At 48.8% G+C, this 17,061-nt stretch overlaps 1 protein-coding gene across 10 annotated transcripts in view; it reads right to left on the reverse strand.

The window, feature by feature from the left end:
• DOCK3 (dedicator of cytokinesis 3) overlaps nucleotides 1–17,061 on the reverse strand; it is a 143,896-nt gene that overhangs the window by 55,784 nt on the left and 71,051 nt on the right. For all 10 annotated transcript variants that reach the window (XM_045579538.1, XM_045579537.1, XM_045579540.1 and 7 more), the window contains 5 exons: nucleotides 16,826–16,907; nucleotides 12,766–12,826; nucleotides 10,805–10,952; nucleotides 7,064–7,152; nucleotides 3,084–3,209 (listed from right to left, as the gene is read on the reverse strand). In XM_045579538.1, the coding sequence (XP_045435494.1) occupies nucleotides 3,084–3,209; nucleotides 7,064–7,152; nucleotides 10,805–10,952; nucleotides 12,766–12,826; nucleotides 16,826–16,907 (506 nt within the window). The remainder of the gene's footprint in view (nucleotides 1–3,083; nucleotides 3,210–7,063; nucleotides 7,153–10,804; nucleotides 10,953–12,765; nucleotides 12,827–16,825; nucleotides 16,908–17,061) is intronic.

Raw genomic sequence — 17,061 nt, forward strand, 5'->3', positions numbered from 1 at the left:
GGCCACCCAGAGAGGAGCAGGACTGTGCCAGGTCTCTAAGACATATAGGTAAAATTGTATACTTAACTAGTGCTCTAAGACAGAGCACTAAGACAGAGCACTAAGTTAAGTATACAATTTTACCTATATGTTCCCCAAAATTCCAGTTTAGCACTTCTTAGTTGAGATTCAGGAATCTGTAGTTTAACAACTCCACCAGGTGATTCTCATCATGAGAGAAGTTTGGGAAACCCTGCTTTAGGGAAAACAGTCCTCGGTTAGGACACACTAAATCAAAGGGCAGTCTTCTTCTGACAAGACAGAAACCGTTTACTAAAAAGCATGGACCACGTTGCTCACAGTAAATAACCTTAAAAATTCAAGGTTACAAAAACAAGTGAAACTGCTGTCATGCACCGAGCCCGGCAGGAGGTGAGGCGGCCTGCAGGGGAGCTAAGGAGCGGAGGCTGGAGGGGTGGCGCCGGGCCAGGCTCAGGACCGTCTGGAGAAGGCCCAGCCTTTCTGTTGACAGTCTGTTGGCCGCCGCTTTCTCTAAGGTTTTCTGAGGGCTAATCTGACAAGTGAGCTACTGGGAACCGAGCTAACTGCCACCTGTTCACCTGGAACACCTGTCCTGCGCCCATCTTTCCTGCCCGTGTTCTGTGTGCATGTACAATACACGCCCCTGAAGAGAACGGGAGGCATCAGAAAGACCTCTGCTGAAACGGCAGCGGTGCTCGTGTTAGCGCCTGGGGACTCCCACTGCAGCCGCTGCTCTGACTCAGCTGGAGCGGTCACTGGGCTCTGACAGGATGCACCGGGCCACCCGTAGACAGTGCTCTCCAAACGAGTGCCCGCCCGGTGCGGGGCATTTTAATAAGGGTCACCGGTTATGAGTAATCCTGATTTTTTACATTTACTCTAATTTCGCAGCCGTTAAGTGTCCACAGTTACTGACCATTTCTTTCTTTCTCCATTTCCCATAGATTCATGTCAAGAAGCTGAACTTCTGTACCTTGGTCACTGAGGGCCGAGACGGCTGCAGCCCCGGGCGCTATTCCACAGGGAAGGACAGACTGCCGCAGGGGACACGCAGCCAGAGCTTATGGGTCTCACTGAGGGCTGGTTAGCAAGGCCACGGTTTCCCAAGGCAGGCTGCCTGCAACGTGCAGCCCTCCCGCACCTTTCCTCCCTGCCCCGGGACGCAAGCCCACTCTAGAATCTTGGGGTGCGTGAAGGGGCTGTCAGTTGTTAGCTCACAAGCCCTGGGAGTGGCCATCTGTTCAAAAGCGCTCCCTCCGGGGAACGGTAGAGGAGGAGGAGCTTATGCACAAAGCACGGCTTTCTGCCTGTGGGCCTCGCTTCCTTTCAGCCTCGGCTCCCAGCAGGCTTACCCACAGCCCAGCCTGGGCCTCAGGACTGCCAGGGCCTCGGCTCGTGGGGCAAGTCACACGAGGGGCGCTCAGCTGCCCGGGGGAGGGAGCTCCTTACCCTCAGCGTGTCTCAGCGATGCCTGCTACAGCCATCTCCATGGCCACACCCAGCAGCCTGCCCTCACACACCGTGTGCCCATGGTGCGGAGAGGCAGAGCGCTCCCAAAAAGACCCTTTCCGCAGTGAGGTTTGGACAGTGTCGCTTTTGAAAGCAGTCTGCTTAACAACAACATTTTCCCTGGAGCTTGTTCCTTCCTATGGTCTGCTCATTTGGTTTTAAAGTGTGAGACTAACAGGAAGGAAATGTCCAAATCTTAGACATAAAAGAAAGGAAGGGCTTGAAGCACATCTCTTAGCACATACGACTCCCCCTCCGAAGCTGGGTGTCGAATCTAAAAAGCTCACCAGGCAAATCTGGTGACCACCAGCTTTCTCCCAAGAAGCAGGGCCTCCCCTGGGCTCCTTTCCCGGTGACAGGGCCGCGGAGGCTGAGAAATGGTCCAGGGCAGGGAGGGGACATCCCGCCAAGGCCTCACTCACAGCAGCCACACCTCCGCCCTTCATGAGCATCAGGCCTCTCCGCTTTAAAATGCCATCAAGGTGGACTGGTGAGCGGCCGGTCCCCACCGCGGACCCTCCTCGCGAGCTGAGCAGACGGCGCTCTGCCAGCACAGGGCCTGGGCCTGGTGTGGGACGGGGAGGCAGCTGGGTCCGTCACAGGGGCCTTCTCTGAGCTCAGGCCACACGCCCCTGGGGGTGCGGGCACATTTGCAGCAGGAGAATGCGGGTCCCCACCTAGAACTCCAGATGGGTGTTTACAGCGCACAGTCAGTCAGGCTGGCCTGGCCTCCACACAGAAGCAAACAAGCTGTAGCGGATCCCTGAAGCTCAGTGGACAGGGCAGCTTCATACTCCTGTCCTCTGTCCGGAGAGCCAGCACTTTGTCCTTCTGATTTTCCTCACTTTTTTCATGTCTTCTCTGGTCATCAAAGCGCCTGCCACCCCTCTGAGACCCACTCTACCTCCCCTCACTCTGGCAGCCCCCCGACTCTGATGGCCTGGCTGACCCACCTCTCCAGCTGTTCTCACATCTGCCTGACTGGACATAGGAACCTAAAGTGACCTCTGGACCCCACTTTCTGCCTTGGCTCTCCTCTGAGCATTAGATGAGGGCGTGGGAGATGGGATAGTCCTGAGAAACTGGCCAGATCATACAGTCCAATCCACAAAGCCTAATTGATACCATCTGTCTTATCCACCTTTCTAAAACGTTACAGTGCACCTGCTATGCCCACAGGAAGCGGGACTCAGCGCTAGTACAGGCACACATTTGGTTCTTCTTCCCCTTAAAGAGGAGGTTCTGTGAGCCCTCCCTCCGAGGGAGTGTGCCGGGAGACAGGCGTGGGAAAGGCCTCGCATGAAGTTCTTTGGCGGTTGCTGCCAGCCACTCCACTCAGACAACGCAGCCGCCGGCCACCGGGAGAGGGGGCTTCTGGGAAAGTACAAACACCAACAGGAGCCCCAGGGCCGCTGGCCGAGACAGTCGGCCCCGGACAGGGACGCAGAGGCGTTCAGTGGCTCAGACTCCTCCACAGCAGAGTTCAGCAACTGCCGGCCAGACGCGCCCGGGACTCCATCCTAACCCTCCCGCTCAGCCCGAGTCCTACCTACCCGGCATGATGACATCAGGAAACCCCAGCTTCCTTGTGATCGCCAATCCCCTGCTGAATATCATGGGGTTTTCTCTGCGGATCTGGTCCATGTCTCCACGAAGAAGCTGGAGAGAAAGGATAAGGCCTGCAAAACAAGGAGTTTCTCCCTCAGACCCACGCTTCGCCTGCCCTGTGGTTCTAGAAAAGACAGAGCCACACTGTTTTCCAGAGGAAGTGAGCAAAGTTCAGCATTTTCTTGAGAAAAATATTGATGCAGAAAATATATATTATTCTGAAGAAACATTCCAGAAAGCTAAAGGAAGGTAAGTCAAGAGGACCTCAGTGACCCAGAGAACTCGTCTAGTAAACACAGACGGGGTCCTGGAGACTGAGCCCCTTTCTGTCTGCCAGCAAGCAGCCCGGGGCCAGGCGGGTCCTACTGAGCGCTGACTGGGAGGGCCGGCTACATGAGCTGTGCATGTAGGGCCCAGAGAGGCCTCCGGAAACAACAGCAGCCTAGGACACTGTGACCGAGAAGACCTTGTGTCAGGTTGTCCCACAGCTGGAAATGAACACAGAGATGCTGGGTTATGCCAGGAGTATGCCCAAGTGTCAGAAGCAGTGTGCCCGTTTAACCTGGCACCGTTTTGTGAAGCGAGCAGCAGAGCAGACACCATTGCTCCCTCAGGGAACCCCGCAGTGCAAGGAAAAGAAGGGGTGCTGCGGAGAAGCTAGCTCAGCCATGTCCCAGACTCTGGGTCCCACACCCTCAGACGGTGCCAAGGCCTTTCTTCAGAACCTGGGAGAATCTGTAACGTCCCTCAGGCGCGCTGCGCTGCCTCTGGCTCATTACTTACACCCTGGAGTTTTGCACAAAGTAAGAATCTTTTGGAAACTGCTCCCCTGCCCCCCAAGGGGCCCCTTGGACTCTCACCGCGAGGCTGGGGAGGAAATACTACAGCCCAGCCGGAGCCTCAAGATGACCTCACTGCTTCAGCGAGTAAGCCACTCCCCAAGAACCTGCGATGACGTCTATGATGGGCCAGGTGTCATTACCACCAGATCGCAGGCCCTAGAAGCAGCCCATGGCATTCACTTAGCATTGTGGGAGGAAATCAGTGTTTGGGTTTTGACCACCTAACGTAATTTTTTACAGCCTCACCACTTGGTAGACTCAAGCACAATTAGTTTGTAAACCTGAAAGCCTGGGGCCCAGAGTCCAGACCGCAGTGATCTCTGCAGAGGAGAGCAGCCTGGGAGGTACTCAAACCCCCCTCCTCCCTCCCCAACCTGCTCATCCATCTGCAGTGTTTTCGCACAGCTATCAAAGCACAGGTATCAAAGCTCTCTCCCTGGTGAACAGGAACCCGCACACCTAGGGACGGCCTACTGGAACCGCTAAAAGTTAGGTCTGTGGCTACATACACAGAGTAAGAGGCCAAAAATGGACACGAGGAGCCACATACATTAAGGCTGCACCTAAGAGAGTTCCTGCCAAATGATACATTAACTCCCAGCTCACAAACCAACGTAGCAATTCCTTCTGTAGTTTCATGATTTGACCTGAAGGGAAAACACTATGACCTCTGAAACAAAAAGGACATTAACAAAGATGGGTGACAGCTAAGTAAATTAATTTTTTATAAAGAAGACTCTTTATGCCTCGCTGGTTTGGCTCAGTGGATGGAGTTGGCCTGCAGACCTAAGGGTCCTAGGTTCGATCACAGTCAAGGACACATGCCTGAGCTGCGGGCTCGGTCCAGCGTGCAGAAGGCAGCCAATCAACGATTCCCTTTCATCATGGATGTTCCTCTCTCTCTCTCTCTCTCTCTCCCTTCCCCTCTGAAACCAATGAAAATATATTAAGAAAAGAAGTCTCTCTAAACAGACACCTGAGCTGTCCCCTTGCGCACCTGCGGAATTCTCTAACATGAAGACCCCAGAGCCACGCTGTGGAAGGCGCAAGCAGAGGCGCAGTAAGAGAGGGAAAGGCCAGTGGCCTGGAGTACAGACACCTGTGCTTTCTTTTCAGCTGCGAAGCAATCTCATTGAGCATCTGTTTCCTCATTTATTTAAGGAAATAGATAAAAAAAAAAAAAAAGGCAATTTCCAAATCTCCAACCAGCTCCAAGCCAAGCCTTGCCAAGAGCCAGTCAGACACCCAATCCAAAAGGCAGCAGCTCAGTGTTCCCTCTGGCTGCTCCACACGTGCGTAGAGCCCTCCTCTCACAACAGCCATCCTGACCGAGGCACCCCGAAGCCTGCAGTGCCCCCGGCACCAGAGGAGCAAGTGCTTTTCTTTGTCTTTAAAATACGTGTTTATTGATTTTAGAGCGAGAGGGAGAGGGAGGAGAGCTAGAAACATTGATGCAAGAGAAACATTCACTGGCTGCCTCCTGCACGCCCCCTACTGGGGACCAAGCCCACAACCCAGGCATGTGTCCTGACAAGGAATCGGGCCGGTGACCTCTTGGTGCCTGGGACGACGCTCAACTGAGCCACACTGGCTGGGCGAACAAGCTTTGCTAAAACTGTTTCAACAGCCAGTGTCTGTGAGCTCTGGACAAAAGCCAGACACTGAAGATGGCACAGTCCCTACTCATTCTGGGGAGCAAGACAAAAGTCAGCATCATAGCCGGGTGAGGAGATGGTAAAACTTCCCTTTCAAGCTGCTGCTTTTAATGTATTATTACCACCATCTCACGTTTAAAATGTTCTCCATGTTTTAATCATATCATGTGTCAAGAAATTACAGTCAAGGGCAGCTATTTATAAATCAAATCAGTAAACAAAGCAAGGAACATGATAAATATTGATGTGAAGGGCAGTTCTCCCATTGCTAGTAAGTTCTGATACTTGAAAAACAAGATTTCACTGCCTCTTGCTTTGGCCTCGTTTGAGGAGAGGAATATGAACCACCCCCTCGTCACAATGCACTACAGCCCAGGCACACCCTTAGCGAAACAGCCCCTCAAACAACAGCGAGCAGCCCTGAGGCCCCAGGCTAGAGCTGTAGGCGAATGAAGGACCCTGGCTCAGGTCTCAGCCCGCAGCCTCTGGTGCGGGCAGCTCTGAGGACTCTCCGTGGAATCTGCCTCCCTGGCACAGGGGCCAGTTCCCAAAGCTCTGGGGACTGCCAGGCCCTGCAGTGGCCTCACACTGCCGTTGAGGGCCAGCTCTTTATTTACAATCCATGCAAGTTTAAACAAATGAGCTACGTGAGAGATTATGAAGTAACTTAGAGGTTAAAACTGTCAAGAGAAACATGGTTGCATGTAAATTTGAGAGCTACCTTTAGGGTACATAAAAGTTCATAGGCTTTTAGGTAGTGCTTCTAATTTAATCAAGCAATTAATATTCAATTTATAAAACAACCATTCTAGTGTGCAGAACTGCACCACAATTTAGAAGGAACTGTATAAATAGGGCTTTAAAAGAAAAGGAGGAAAAAGGAAGAAGTTGACCTAAGATGAAACCTGCCTGGTAGCAGATGTTCTATTCCACCGGCCACCAATGGTCCTCGGACCGCCAGTCGGCACCTGCTGTAATCTACGCTAGCTCAGAGTGACTGACGGGCAGAACAGCCCCGATCCTCACTGTGTCAGCTTCCTTGGTGAGGCAGCACTAAGCAGGAATAGGAGAAGAGACAGGAACATCTGTCCCTTGTGGGGCTGGTGTAATCTCCGCTCAGGAAAGACAGACTCCACAACGTGACAGACCCCGCAACACTTCTGCTCACTCGGGACTGACAGTGCAGCTCAGCTCCTTGTCAGAGCACATGGAACCACCAGTCAGAGAAAACACTGGAAATGCATTTTGTAATTAATTAAGAAAGGTCTCAAACTATCACAAAAAGAAGCAGAGAGTCCTTGGGGAGGAGAGGAGAGGTCTGCAGGGAACTGAACTTTGCACGTGGCCGCTGGTGAGCACACATGGAGCAGGTGCGAGATTAGCACCGCACACACAACACATGCATGTGCAGCCAGAGAGGTACGTCACCGTGGCTGGCGCTGGGGGCCGAGTACTTGGCGCTGGACTTGCGGATGATGTTCTCGTGGATCTGCGACCACTCGCCCTCGTTGTTGCACCTGGAACGGGAGGACAAGGCTTAGCGCTCTCCAGGGTCTTACCACCTGCCCCGATGGCCCCGTTCCAGCGGGTGACACCCAGTGGGAGGGTACTTCACACTCACTCCCCAGGAAGCAAGTGTGTCTCTGAGTTACACAGGCTCGTTCCTATTGAGGCACGCAGACATCTCACACTTGGGGAAATTCTAAAATAAATCTATAAATATTGTCCAAGTGGGCAAATACCCTCTTTTCTGAAGTAGCACTCTCCCACCTGTTACGTTTTCTTCTTTTTAGTTTCTTGCACTTACACACAAAACACAAACCACCAACACAGCCTGGGCTCAGAGGCAAGTCCCTGCTGGAGGAAACACAGCTCAGGACGGACATGCCCGGCGCTGGCTTGCTGTCCACCAGCTGTCATTTGCCCCAAGAGGAAGCCCAGCAGGGCAAGGCCACGGGCAGGTGTGCTTGTGGCTGTGTTTCAGGCAGACCAACATGCTAAAGGCCGTTTGGCAGAGCAGTGGGCTGGTCACTGTGGAACCCTCTGCAGTCAGGGGAAGGAGGGCCCAGCACAAAAGACAGATGCCTACATAGCTCAGTCTGTCACAGCTGACCCTCCTCTTAGTGTCGGCTTCAGCCAGGGTCACCTCTCCTCCGGTCCAGGTGACCATCCCACTAGCCTTTCAGACCTCTCCCTTTCCAGAGTGCCGAGAGGAGCCCCTCAAGTCACTTGAAAGTGAGTGGATGTGGTGTCATCGGCACCTTCTGACCAATCAGGAGAATATTTTGTAAGGAAAAATTATAAATGGAAGCATTTATTAAATAATCAAATGAGTTGTGATTATAATCAGGCATGATCATGTCATCCAATCAAATTAATATTTAGAGCATGATTACTGATGTGGATAATTTACCCTCAATCGTAAGCTGCGTGAGAGATGTTGAGCTCCCTGCCACACTTCTCCTTTCACGTTCGAGGCTCCAGGTTCAACAGGCCCTGAGCCTGCCCGAGACCCTGTCCCTAAAGCCCCGAGGGAAGATAAGGCAGCTACATCGGACTAAGCAACACAGCGTGGTTCAGTGTGTGATTTTTAAGGTCTCTGGCTCATCAGAAGTAACCTAGTTTTAATGCCTCGGCTTCTTGTTGAAATTTTCTTAAAAGGATATGGTGCCTACACACACACACACACACACACACACACACACACATGATCTTAAATAACATCCACAAAGCCAGAGCAGAAACATTAAATCTCTGAGGCTGATTCTGAATAATGTAAGAAATGATAAGAATGCGAAAACTGACATATTTGGCCAAATCACTGATTAAAACTCTACAACAGATTTTTACCCTTGCAAAAGCCTGTCCTGGCCAAGGCGAAACCACGAATATCTGTAGCCGTTAGTAACCTTGTAAGCTTCCAACTCAACCTAACCAACCTGCCCCCTGGAACTTACTAGAAAACACTGCTTCGCCGGAGGGCTGGCTGCACGGTGCTGACGTAGATTTAAAAGCCGAACCCTCGGCCTGCACATCCGCTCAGCTGCACACACATGCAGCTGGGAGGCGGTTTGAAAGCTTCTTACTATTTCCAAGTGGAAAAGTTAGCCTCCATTTTCACTCTCTCAGTGCTTCAAAACTTAAAGCATCATCTCTATAAAAACACTGTTCCTAAGTTTCCCAGAGTTGATACAGCAGACGCAGCTCAAAGCAGCAGCTGAGCAGAAGCTACATACGAACCCACTCCGTTGCAAAGTGACAGGCTGGCGCTGAAGGCTGTTGCTTGAGAAGCATTACCTCCATCCCGCTGACAGCCTCGTTTCCGGGGGGGTGCTGTGCCGCCCCTGTGCACAAGGCGACTGGCTCTGAGCAGGAACAGCTCAGACACACACCGAGATGCCAGCCCCAGGCTGCCTCTACGCCTCATAGACAGAGAGAAGCAAGGTGGTGATGGAGTTTGGATTTTTGTTTTAGTCACTTTCAAAATGAGAAGAGTGCATCAATCAGCAGCCCCTCGGCCAGCATGGCTCAGCAGCTGAATGTCGACCTGGTCCAGGTTTGAATCCCAGTCAGGCACATGCTGGGTGCGGCTCCATCCCCAGTGTAGAGTGACAGGATGCAGCCGATCAATGATTCTCTCTCATCACTCACGTTTCCCTCTCTCTCTCCTTTTCCCTTCCTCTCTGAAATCAATAAAAATATACTGAAGAAAAGAAAAGCAGATCCCACCCCCATCAATGAGGAGATTTGGTATATGGAGAAAGTCTACCTGGCGCATAACAGGGAGAGAAACCCACTAGTACTTCCTTTGTACGTTACTATTCCAAAGGAAGAGCCTCATCTCCTCAATGCGTGACTCTGCGTGGAGCTAAGGGAAACAGGTAGTCAGGAGACATGGCTCTTTAATTCCTAAAATGTGGCTCATTATATAAAGGCCTAAACTAGGTATAATTGTGGATTAAGTTCACTGCATGCCTGAACCATACAGAACAGACTGTACAGAAAAATAGCCATACAATGGTATGGTTAAGCTATATTAGCATGGTGATTGACAGATTTAACTTGGAAAAACAATATTTAGTTAAAATCAAAACAGGACAGATTTTTAAAAATATTCTCCCAGCATTATACTTGTTTGTAAAACTCATTAAACTCACCATGTTTTCAGCATCACTATTCACACTTAAGTCTTAGAGGCAGAGACAGACCATGTGCCTGGAACCACTTTTTTATGTTTGCCCCTTTTTGTTAACAAGAGTCAGGAGGCGAGGCATTGCTCCTGCAGGACAGGTCCCCGGACTGACAAACACGAAAAACAATGCATGCCTGGCTGGGGGCTTACAGATCCGGGTGGCAGAGTGAAGGGTGAAACCCTGGCTCCCCAGAAAACCTGGCTTTTCTTCAAAGCAGGGCAACCTGGCTCATGCTCTCCTTTGAAACCAGCTCAGTTACCTTAGCTGTGAGCAAGCATTGATACAGAAGACTCTCTTATATCCAAAACACATGAGAAACAGCACAACTAGCCTTTCTGTAAATATATACTACTAGAGGCCCAGTGCACAGATTCGTGCACTTGTGGGGTCCCTCAGCTTGACCTGCACCCTTTTGCAATCCGGCACACCTCCGGAGATATGGCAGTGTGTGAAGCAGCAGGTGGCTGAGGAGGAGCCCAAGCCGGCCTGCTATGCCTGCCACTGCTGCTAGGTAGTGCAGGCGGTGGTGGGAGCGGCTCCCATCACCCCACTGCACTCACCAGCCGTGAGCCAGCTTCTGGATGAGCAGTGCTCCCACTGTGGCAGCTCCTGAATTGAGCATCTGCCCCCTGGTGGTCAGCGCATGTCATAGCGACCTGTCTACTGGTCAACGGTCTTAACAGCCACATAGGCTTTTATATCTATAGATGGCTGGTTAATCCAGGCTAGAAGAGAAATTGTGGACTACCAGACTTTTACATTAGGAAAGAAGGCTCCAAATCCAGCTGTTTCAGAATCACCTGGAAGCTTATTAGAAATACAGCTGCTGGAGACCCATCCCTATTTTAGATCAGACTCTGGCTTTCGAAGGACTCTCTATCCTATGTGCCCCACAATCAGGAACTGTTGCTCTTGAGGACCGCGCTGGGACGTCTTACATTACAAATCATTCATATTTCTGATATGCATTACTCACGTGTAAACCTTAAGAACAAAATCCTTTTCTTCCTTTAACTCTGTGAGTGACTGCAGGACGTCCAGGATGCTGAGGACCGCGCAGCCGTATGGTCGCCGGTAGTGCAGGTGGGCAGGGCCCTTCTTCGAGTCATTTAGCAGCATCCGGCCTAGCACACAGCACAGACCCGTCACACTGAGAACCCCGAGTCACTCAGGAGCATCCGGCCTAGCACACAGCACAGACCCGTCACACTGAGAACCCCGAGTCACTCAGGAGCATCCGGCCTAGCACACAGCACAGACCCGTCACACTGAGAACCCCGAGTCACTCAGGAGCATCCGGCCTAGCACACAGCACAGACCCGTCACACTGAGAACCCCGAGTCACTCAGGAGCATCCGGCCTAGCACACAGCACAGACCCGTCACACTGAGAACCCCGAGTCACTCAGGAGCATCCGGCCTAGCACACAGCACAACCCCGTCACACTGAGAACCCCGAGTCACTCAGGAGCATCCGGCCTAGCACACGGCACAACCCCGTCACACTGAGAACCCCGAGTCACTCAGGAGCATCCGGCCTAGCACACAGCACAGACCCGTCACACTGAGAACCCCGAGTCACTCAGGAGCATCCGGCCTAGCACACAGCACAACCCCGTCACACTGAGAACCCCGAGTCACTCAGGAGCATCCGGCCTAGCACACAGCACACAGCACACTGAGAACCCCGTGCTGCTCTCCAGCTCAACTCCAGAGATGCCAGGGCTGTAGGCATCTGAGAGATGCTCCAAGTTGGAAGACTAACTCGGGACTAAATAAGGACGCGAGGGTATTTATGTGGGGGGATGCTAACTAGGCTTTTGGCCAGGCTCCTCCCTGCATCACATTCAACCAACCATTCTTATGACTCACTTCCACACCAAAGGGCCACTACAATCACATGACAGTAAAACAAAGGTTCCATGAACTTCTTGGAAAAGCCAATGTGCTGACAGTAAAATTTTGGCCTATTATGAAAGTTGAGTATTTTAGCTGCCAAAGCCGCCCCTGAACCTCCACAGGAGCAAGAATGGCCTCACAACATGGACGAAACCTTGCTTTGCCTGCTTACGGGGCCGTGCCTACAGGGACAAGAGGACTTGCAAATGTCATACCAGAACCTCACAAATGCTTTCTCAAGTAAAGCAAAACCAGACCACAGCAAATCAGCTGTTTTGTTGGCAAAGGACTAAAACATATCCTCTGACAAAATTTGCCAAAACCCAAACCTATGAAGAAAGACTTGGTCAGTCATGGCTGCCCAGATGATGCCATAGATTTGAAATAAGGCTAGGCAAACCAGCCACAGAACAGCAGCAAATGGCTCTTCTTCATCTGGTGTGGCACCGAAGCAGATGCCATCCACCCACTGCAATAAGAACAGCATACACTTTGGACACAAAACAGCAAAGGCCATTCCGCACCTGTTAAGTTGGCAGCCTTGGCCACCCGCTCTAAAACCTCTGTGGCAGAGGACTGGCAGTGGCAGGGCACTCTGATAAGGAGAATGCCTACACGCAGACCCCTTGAAATAAAGGGTGTGGGTCCAAAACTAATAGGAAACAAAAAGTTGTAAGAGAGCCCTGGCCAGTGAGGCGCGGATGGCTGAGCATTGTCCCAAGCACCGAGAGGCCATCAGTCAGGTTGTGGGCTCAATCCCCTGTAGGGGCATGCAGGAGGCAGCCAATCAATGTTTCTCTCTCTCTCTCTCTTAAAAAAAAAATTAATGAAAACATTATTTTTAAAAGTATGTGAAAAAAAGTATTCATTTATAGCAAACTCAGATACCATAGCAGCTGAGCTACAGACAGAGTTCCAGTACAGACTGAGACCTGACGCAGCAGGGAAGAGGTGGGCGGAAGACAAAGCGCAGACAGAGCAGGTACTTATCCCAAGTTGGCCTGGTCTTAGTCACGTGAATGAATAAGGTGAACAGTACCTATTCGGATCACATGGGCAACTATATACAAATCTCTCTTCATATCTTTGCTGCTCAGATCCTAAGAAAAGAGAAAAAAAAGTTAATTAAGGCAATGAATACACAGAAAATAATTAAAATTTCATTTCGGACCTCATAAGGTTTACTTTTGTGACCTGTAGCGTATGTGATTGGTGGGGAAGGGAGGTTCAAGCACATCACGATTCCTGCAGTAATGAATAGCTCTGGAGGATTATTTTATTGATAATACTTTTCCAGCCCTTATTTCGAACACCTAACAAATACCCTGTTTCCCCGAAAATAAGACAGTGTCTTATATTAATTTTTGCTCCCAAAGATGGGCTAGGTCTGATTTTCAGGGGATGTCTTATTTTTCCATGAAGAAGAATACGGTACACATTTATTGTTAAATGAAAATAAAGGAAATTTATTACTTGTATGCGGTACTGTAGTACGGTAGTTGTCAACACAAACCAGACAAACTGTGAATCCTACAGTATCAAGAATTTACTCATTTATTCAATGACAATCATGTCACATGTCATCATCTTCTGGAACATCATCATAACAATCCAATGCCCGAATTTCCTGGTGAATTTCTTGTGACTCCATTTCTTTCAGAATCAGTGGACCAAATCTCTCATGTTTAGCCTAGAGGGGCCTTATTTTCAGGGGGGATGCCTTATATTTCACTCAGAAGGAAACCTGTAAGTAGGTCTTATTTTCAGATGTCTTATTTTCGGGGAAACACGGTATCTACAAGAGTTCTCACATTAGAAATCTTCATGATGTTGCCTAATATTACCTAACATTTTGTAACAAAAGAAATGTTCAATGCACAAAAGTGGGGGAAAAAACGAAAAGAGCTCACTAATGACTGAAATTGTAAAAGTCTATTTTTTACTACTTTACATTTATTCCACTGTCCACAAATGATTATGATTATTGCACACTAGGTGTGCTGCCTTGAAAAAGATTAACTTGGTCTTAGTGAAATCTCAATAATCTGATCTCCATTTCTAAATTCTGATATATATCATTTGTACTTGAGTCTAATGTTGAAAATAATTTCATTTGGAAAAATTTAAGAGCTTCATTAAGTAAACAAATTTGATTCAGAATCAGAAACTTTAAAAACTAGAGTTATGGAAATAATTTCATACATTATTTATGTTTAGAACACATTTTGAAATAAAATAGGCATTTATACTTTATTTAACACTGTACTTGAAGTAATGGTTCAGACTTTTCACCAGGTCATCAGCTCACTGCTCCCTCCCAGCCGTTGTTGAGAATGAATGATGATTTTTAAGTGTTTCAGGGACTGAAACATGACTATTACTGAAGGATATAGAAATAGTTGACACATTTCAAAGTGAAAGGGTTCTTTTTGTATAGCGGATTATGTTAGTCTGAACTATCAAATGACACTGTAACCGTTAATCCGAATGTACCCAGAGAACTAGTCAGATGGGCTGTACACAATAGGGCCATGGACCGCTCCCCTGGCTTTGTCTGACTGAATAAAAGGAAGAAGCCTTAAATATAATTTATAGTATTTTCCAAGTTGCTGGGCAGGGGTCCTTTCTGACCATGTTGTACATGATACCCAGAACCCTTTATGGTATTCATTTGAGGTCAATAATGTGATAATAATCAGTGCAAGAAAATATTTTGAGTAAAATTTTTACTTGTGAGTCCCACATAATTTCAATGCCAAATTTTAATATAAAAGCTATCTTATTAAAAGTAAATGCATAGGTGGGGGGCAATGGAGGGATAAGGACACATATGTAATAAAGAAAAAAATAAAAGTAAATGCATAGTTAAACATGGTTACCATGGAGTTATTCATGTAAACTCTTCAAAACCAAGTACTAAGTGTGGCTGTCCATAGTAAATACTCACACGGCCTGGGAAGATGGGAAGAAGATGACTCACTCACCATTCAGCCAATGAGCAGGGTTTGAATTTAGATTTGTTCACTGGACCACACCCTCCAATCCACATCATTGGAAGCTAGTGCCCAATGGCACTGTGAGTAGAGGGCAGTGCCTCGGGGCTCAGCATCTCAGACTCAGTTACTAACTTTCTATTTTAAATATGGAAAAGCCATCTCATTTTCCTGCGCCCTTTTCAGTAGCAATATGGGATTTACAAATATAAAACAAAGCCAATTTATTCAGACTTATGCTGCAGAAAAGGAGGCAATTTAATATGTAATGTCATTATACTCATCATTCTTAATTCCACTACCTAAAATTCTATTTTGAAATGTGAAAGAGTATAAATAAATGTAGCAAATACAATGCCAACTGATGCAGGGAAAGCAGTACAAGTTCATTCTCGAGTTGGTCATGCAAATAAAACAAAAAGGAAACACACATTCATTTTTTACATAAGGAATTATCATTACGGTCTTAGGATTTGCCGGGCGCTGTGTGTGAGGCACTGGATGTCAAGTGAGGAGTAAACGCACAGCCACTGCTTACCATGAAAGCCAGCAAAACCTCATGTTAGACACCCACACGACCATGCAACACCGCCTTCTTGGGTAAAATCCTTCCTGCATAGGAAGCTCTGAAATCTAACACAGTCAGAAAAAGACAGGTTTTCCTGAGAACAGGACCGTCTGAGGGTGGCTCTGACGTCTGCGTGAGGAACTAACCTTCTCAGTGTGGAAGGTCCCCTTCCCTGATGCCAAGGGAAGCGAACAGGTCGCATCCACCACAGCGGTGGCTGCACTGCTTTGCATGTATTCTGAAACTCCGCAGCACAAGTGCCAATCTGGACACGCCTCCAGCCTACAGGAGGAGCTCATTTAGACAATGAGAAGACAGTGCCACCAGCATGATTTCACACAGCTTACAGGAAAACACAAAACTCCTGGCTATGACACCTTGTTCAAAGTCTTATGTGCTTTGAAAAAAATTCCTCAAATCACTTTTTGGATCTTTTCAGAGAAACCAGGGCCGTACTTCAGAGAGAATGCAGAAATGCTGTTTGTGGCAGCAGCCTGTGCCCCTCACCGAGGCAGCCTGAACCCACATCAGGAGTGCCATGTGCATCTCAGATTTGTAACGTTGCAGCTACAGCTCAGGCTTCTGGCCCATATAGATCATTAAAATGCTGGGAAGTGAAAATTTTGATTTACTGTAATTATATTCAAATATCATCATAATTAAGTTAATTTCTTCAAGAGACAAGGACTGCACTCATCGTATTCAAGGACAGCGCATGCACACAGTCTGCTCTAGTGCCAAAGAGCAAGCAATCAACACTTTCTTTTGATGCTTTAATGAAACAAAACAGAAAAAGGTTAGAAACCAGGATCCAGAAAAACCTCCTAACGCTATGGAGACCTTCTAGACAGAGGGGCATCACCTCTTTCCAGCTGGTTCAGGCGGTGACCACAGTGCCCCACCTCCCAGCTCAGGCCTCCCATTTCGGACCCTCCCCCCCCCATCCCCTCACCTCAGCCCATTAACAGCAGTTTGGACTCCCTCCCTTGTCCTTATCCTTTCCTGCTGAAAGAGCGAGCCCTGACCTTCTCGGACACAATGATCTCAACTCCTTAACCGTCTTCATGGGTTAGCATTGCTGCCCTTCCTCCCCGCACTGTCACTAAGGTTTGTGTGCTGAGCTCCAAGGTGGACAAAACATCGTTTAGCTGAGCCAGATTCACAGATCGTCCCAGACACCGGGCATTTCAATGACAGCCATCCCAGGGAAGCGGTTTCTGCCTCTACAGGAACGTGAGGCTTTACCTCTCAGAGAAAGAAAGACTGTTCCCAGATTTTAAGTGTCTATTATATTAAGTAGCTTATAAAATCTACATTAGTAAAGGCACTTGATTATATTTCTTTAATAAAAAATTCAATTAAAAACTAATTTCAGTTTTCCTTAAATATTTCATTTAAACCTGGTAGAAACATAATGAAGGCCTATCCTCCCCAGGGTGTGGGGAAACAGGAATAAATGCTTGTTTCTTGGGTGACAACAGCCACACCGCAGCCCTGGCTGGAGTAACGGCGGAGAAGGGAAGAGAACTGGCACATACTGTAAAGAGGGCACACATTCGGTCTATCTTCTCTGGGTTCCTTGGCCCACCATTCTTGTTCAGTCTCACCAGAAACCGCTCACTGAAACGGAGGAGAGAGAGAGAGACAGAGAAAGGTGAGGGTCTGCATGCTCCGGAACAAACAAAAAGGCCGTTTACAGAGAAACCCAGACACTCACCACAGCCCCAGTGACGGCAAGGCCAGAGGACGGCCAGTGGGGAGCACTGTCTTTCTT

The sequence above is a fragment of the Pipistrellus kuhlii genome, unplaced genomic scaffold (assembly GCF_014108245.1).
Source record: "Pipistrellus kuhlii isolate mPipKuh1 unplaced genomic scaffold, mPipKuh1.p scaffold_m20_p_11, whole genome shotgun sequence".
Classification (NCBI taxonomy): domain Eukaryota; kingdom Metazoa; phylum Chordata; class Mammalia; order Chiroptera; family Vespertilionidae; genus Pipistrellus; species Pipistrellus kuhlii.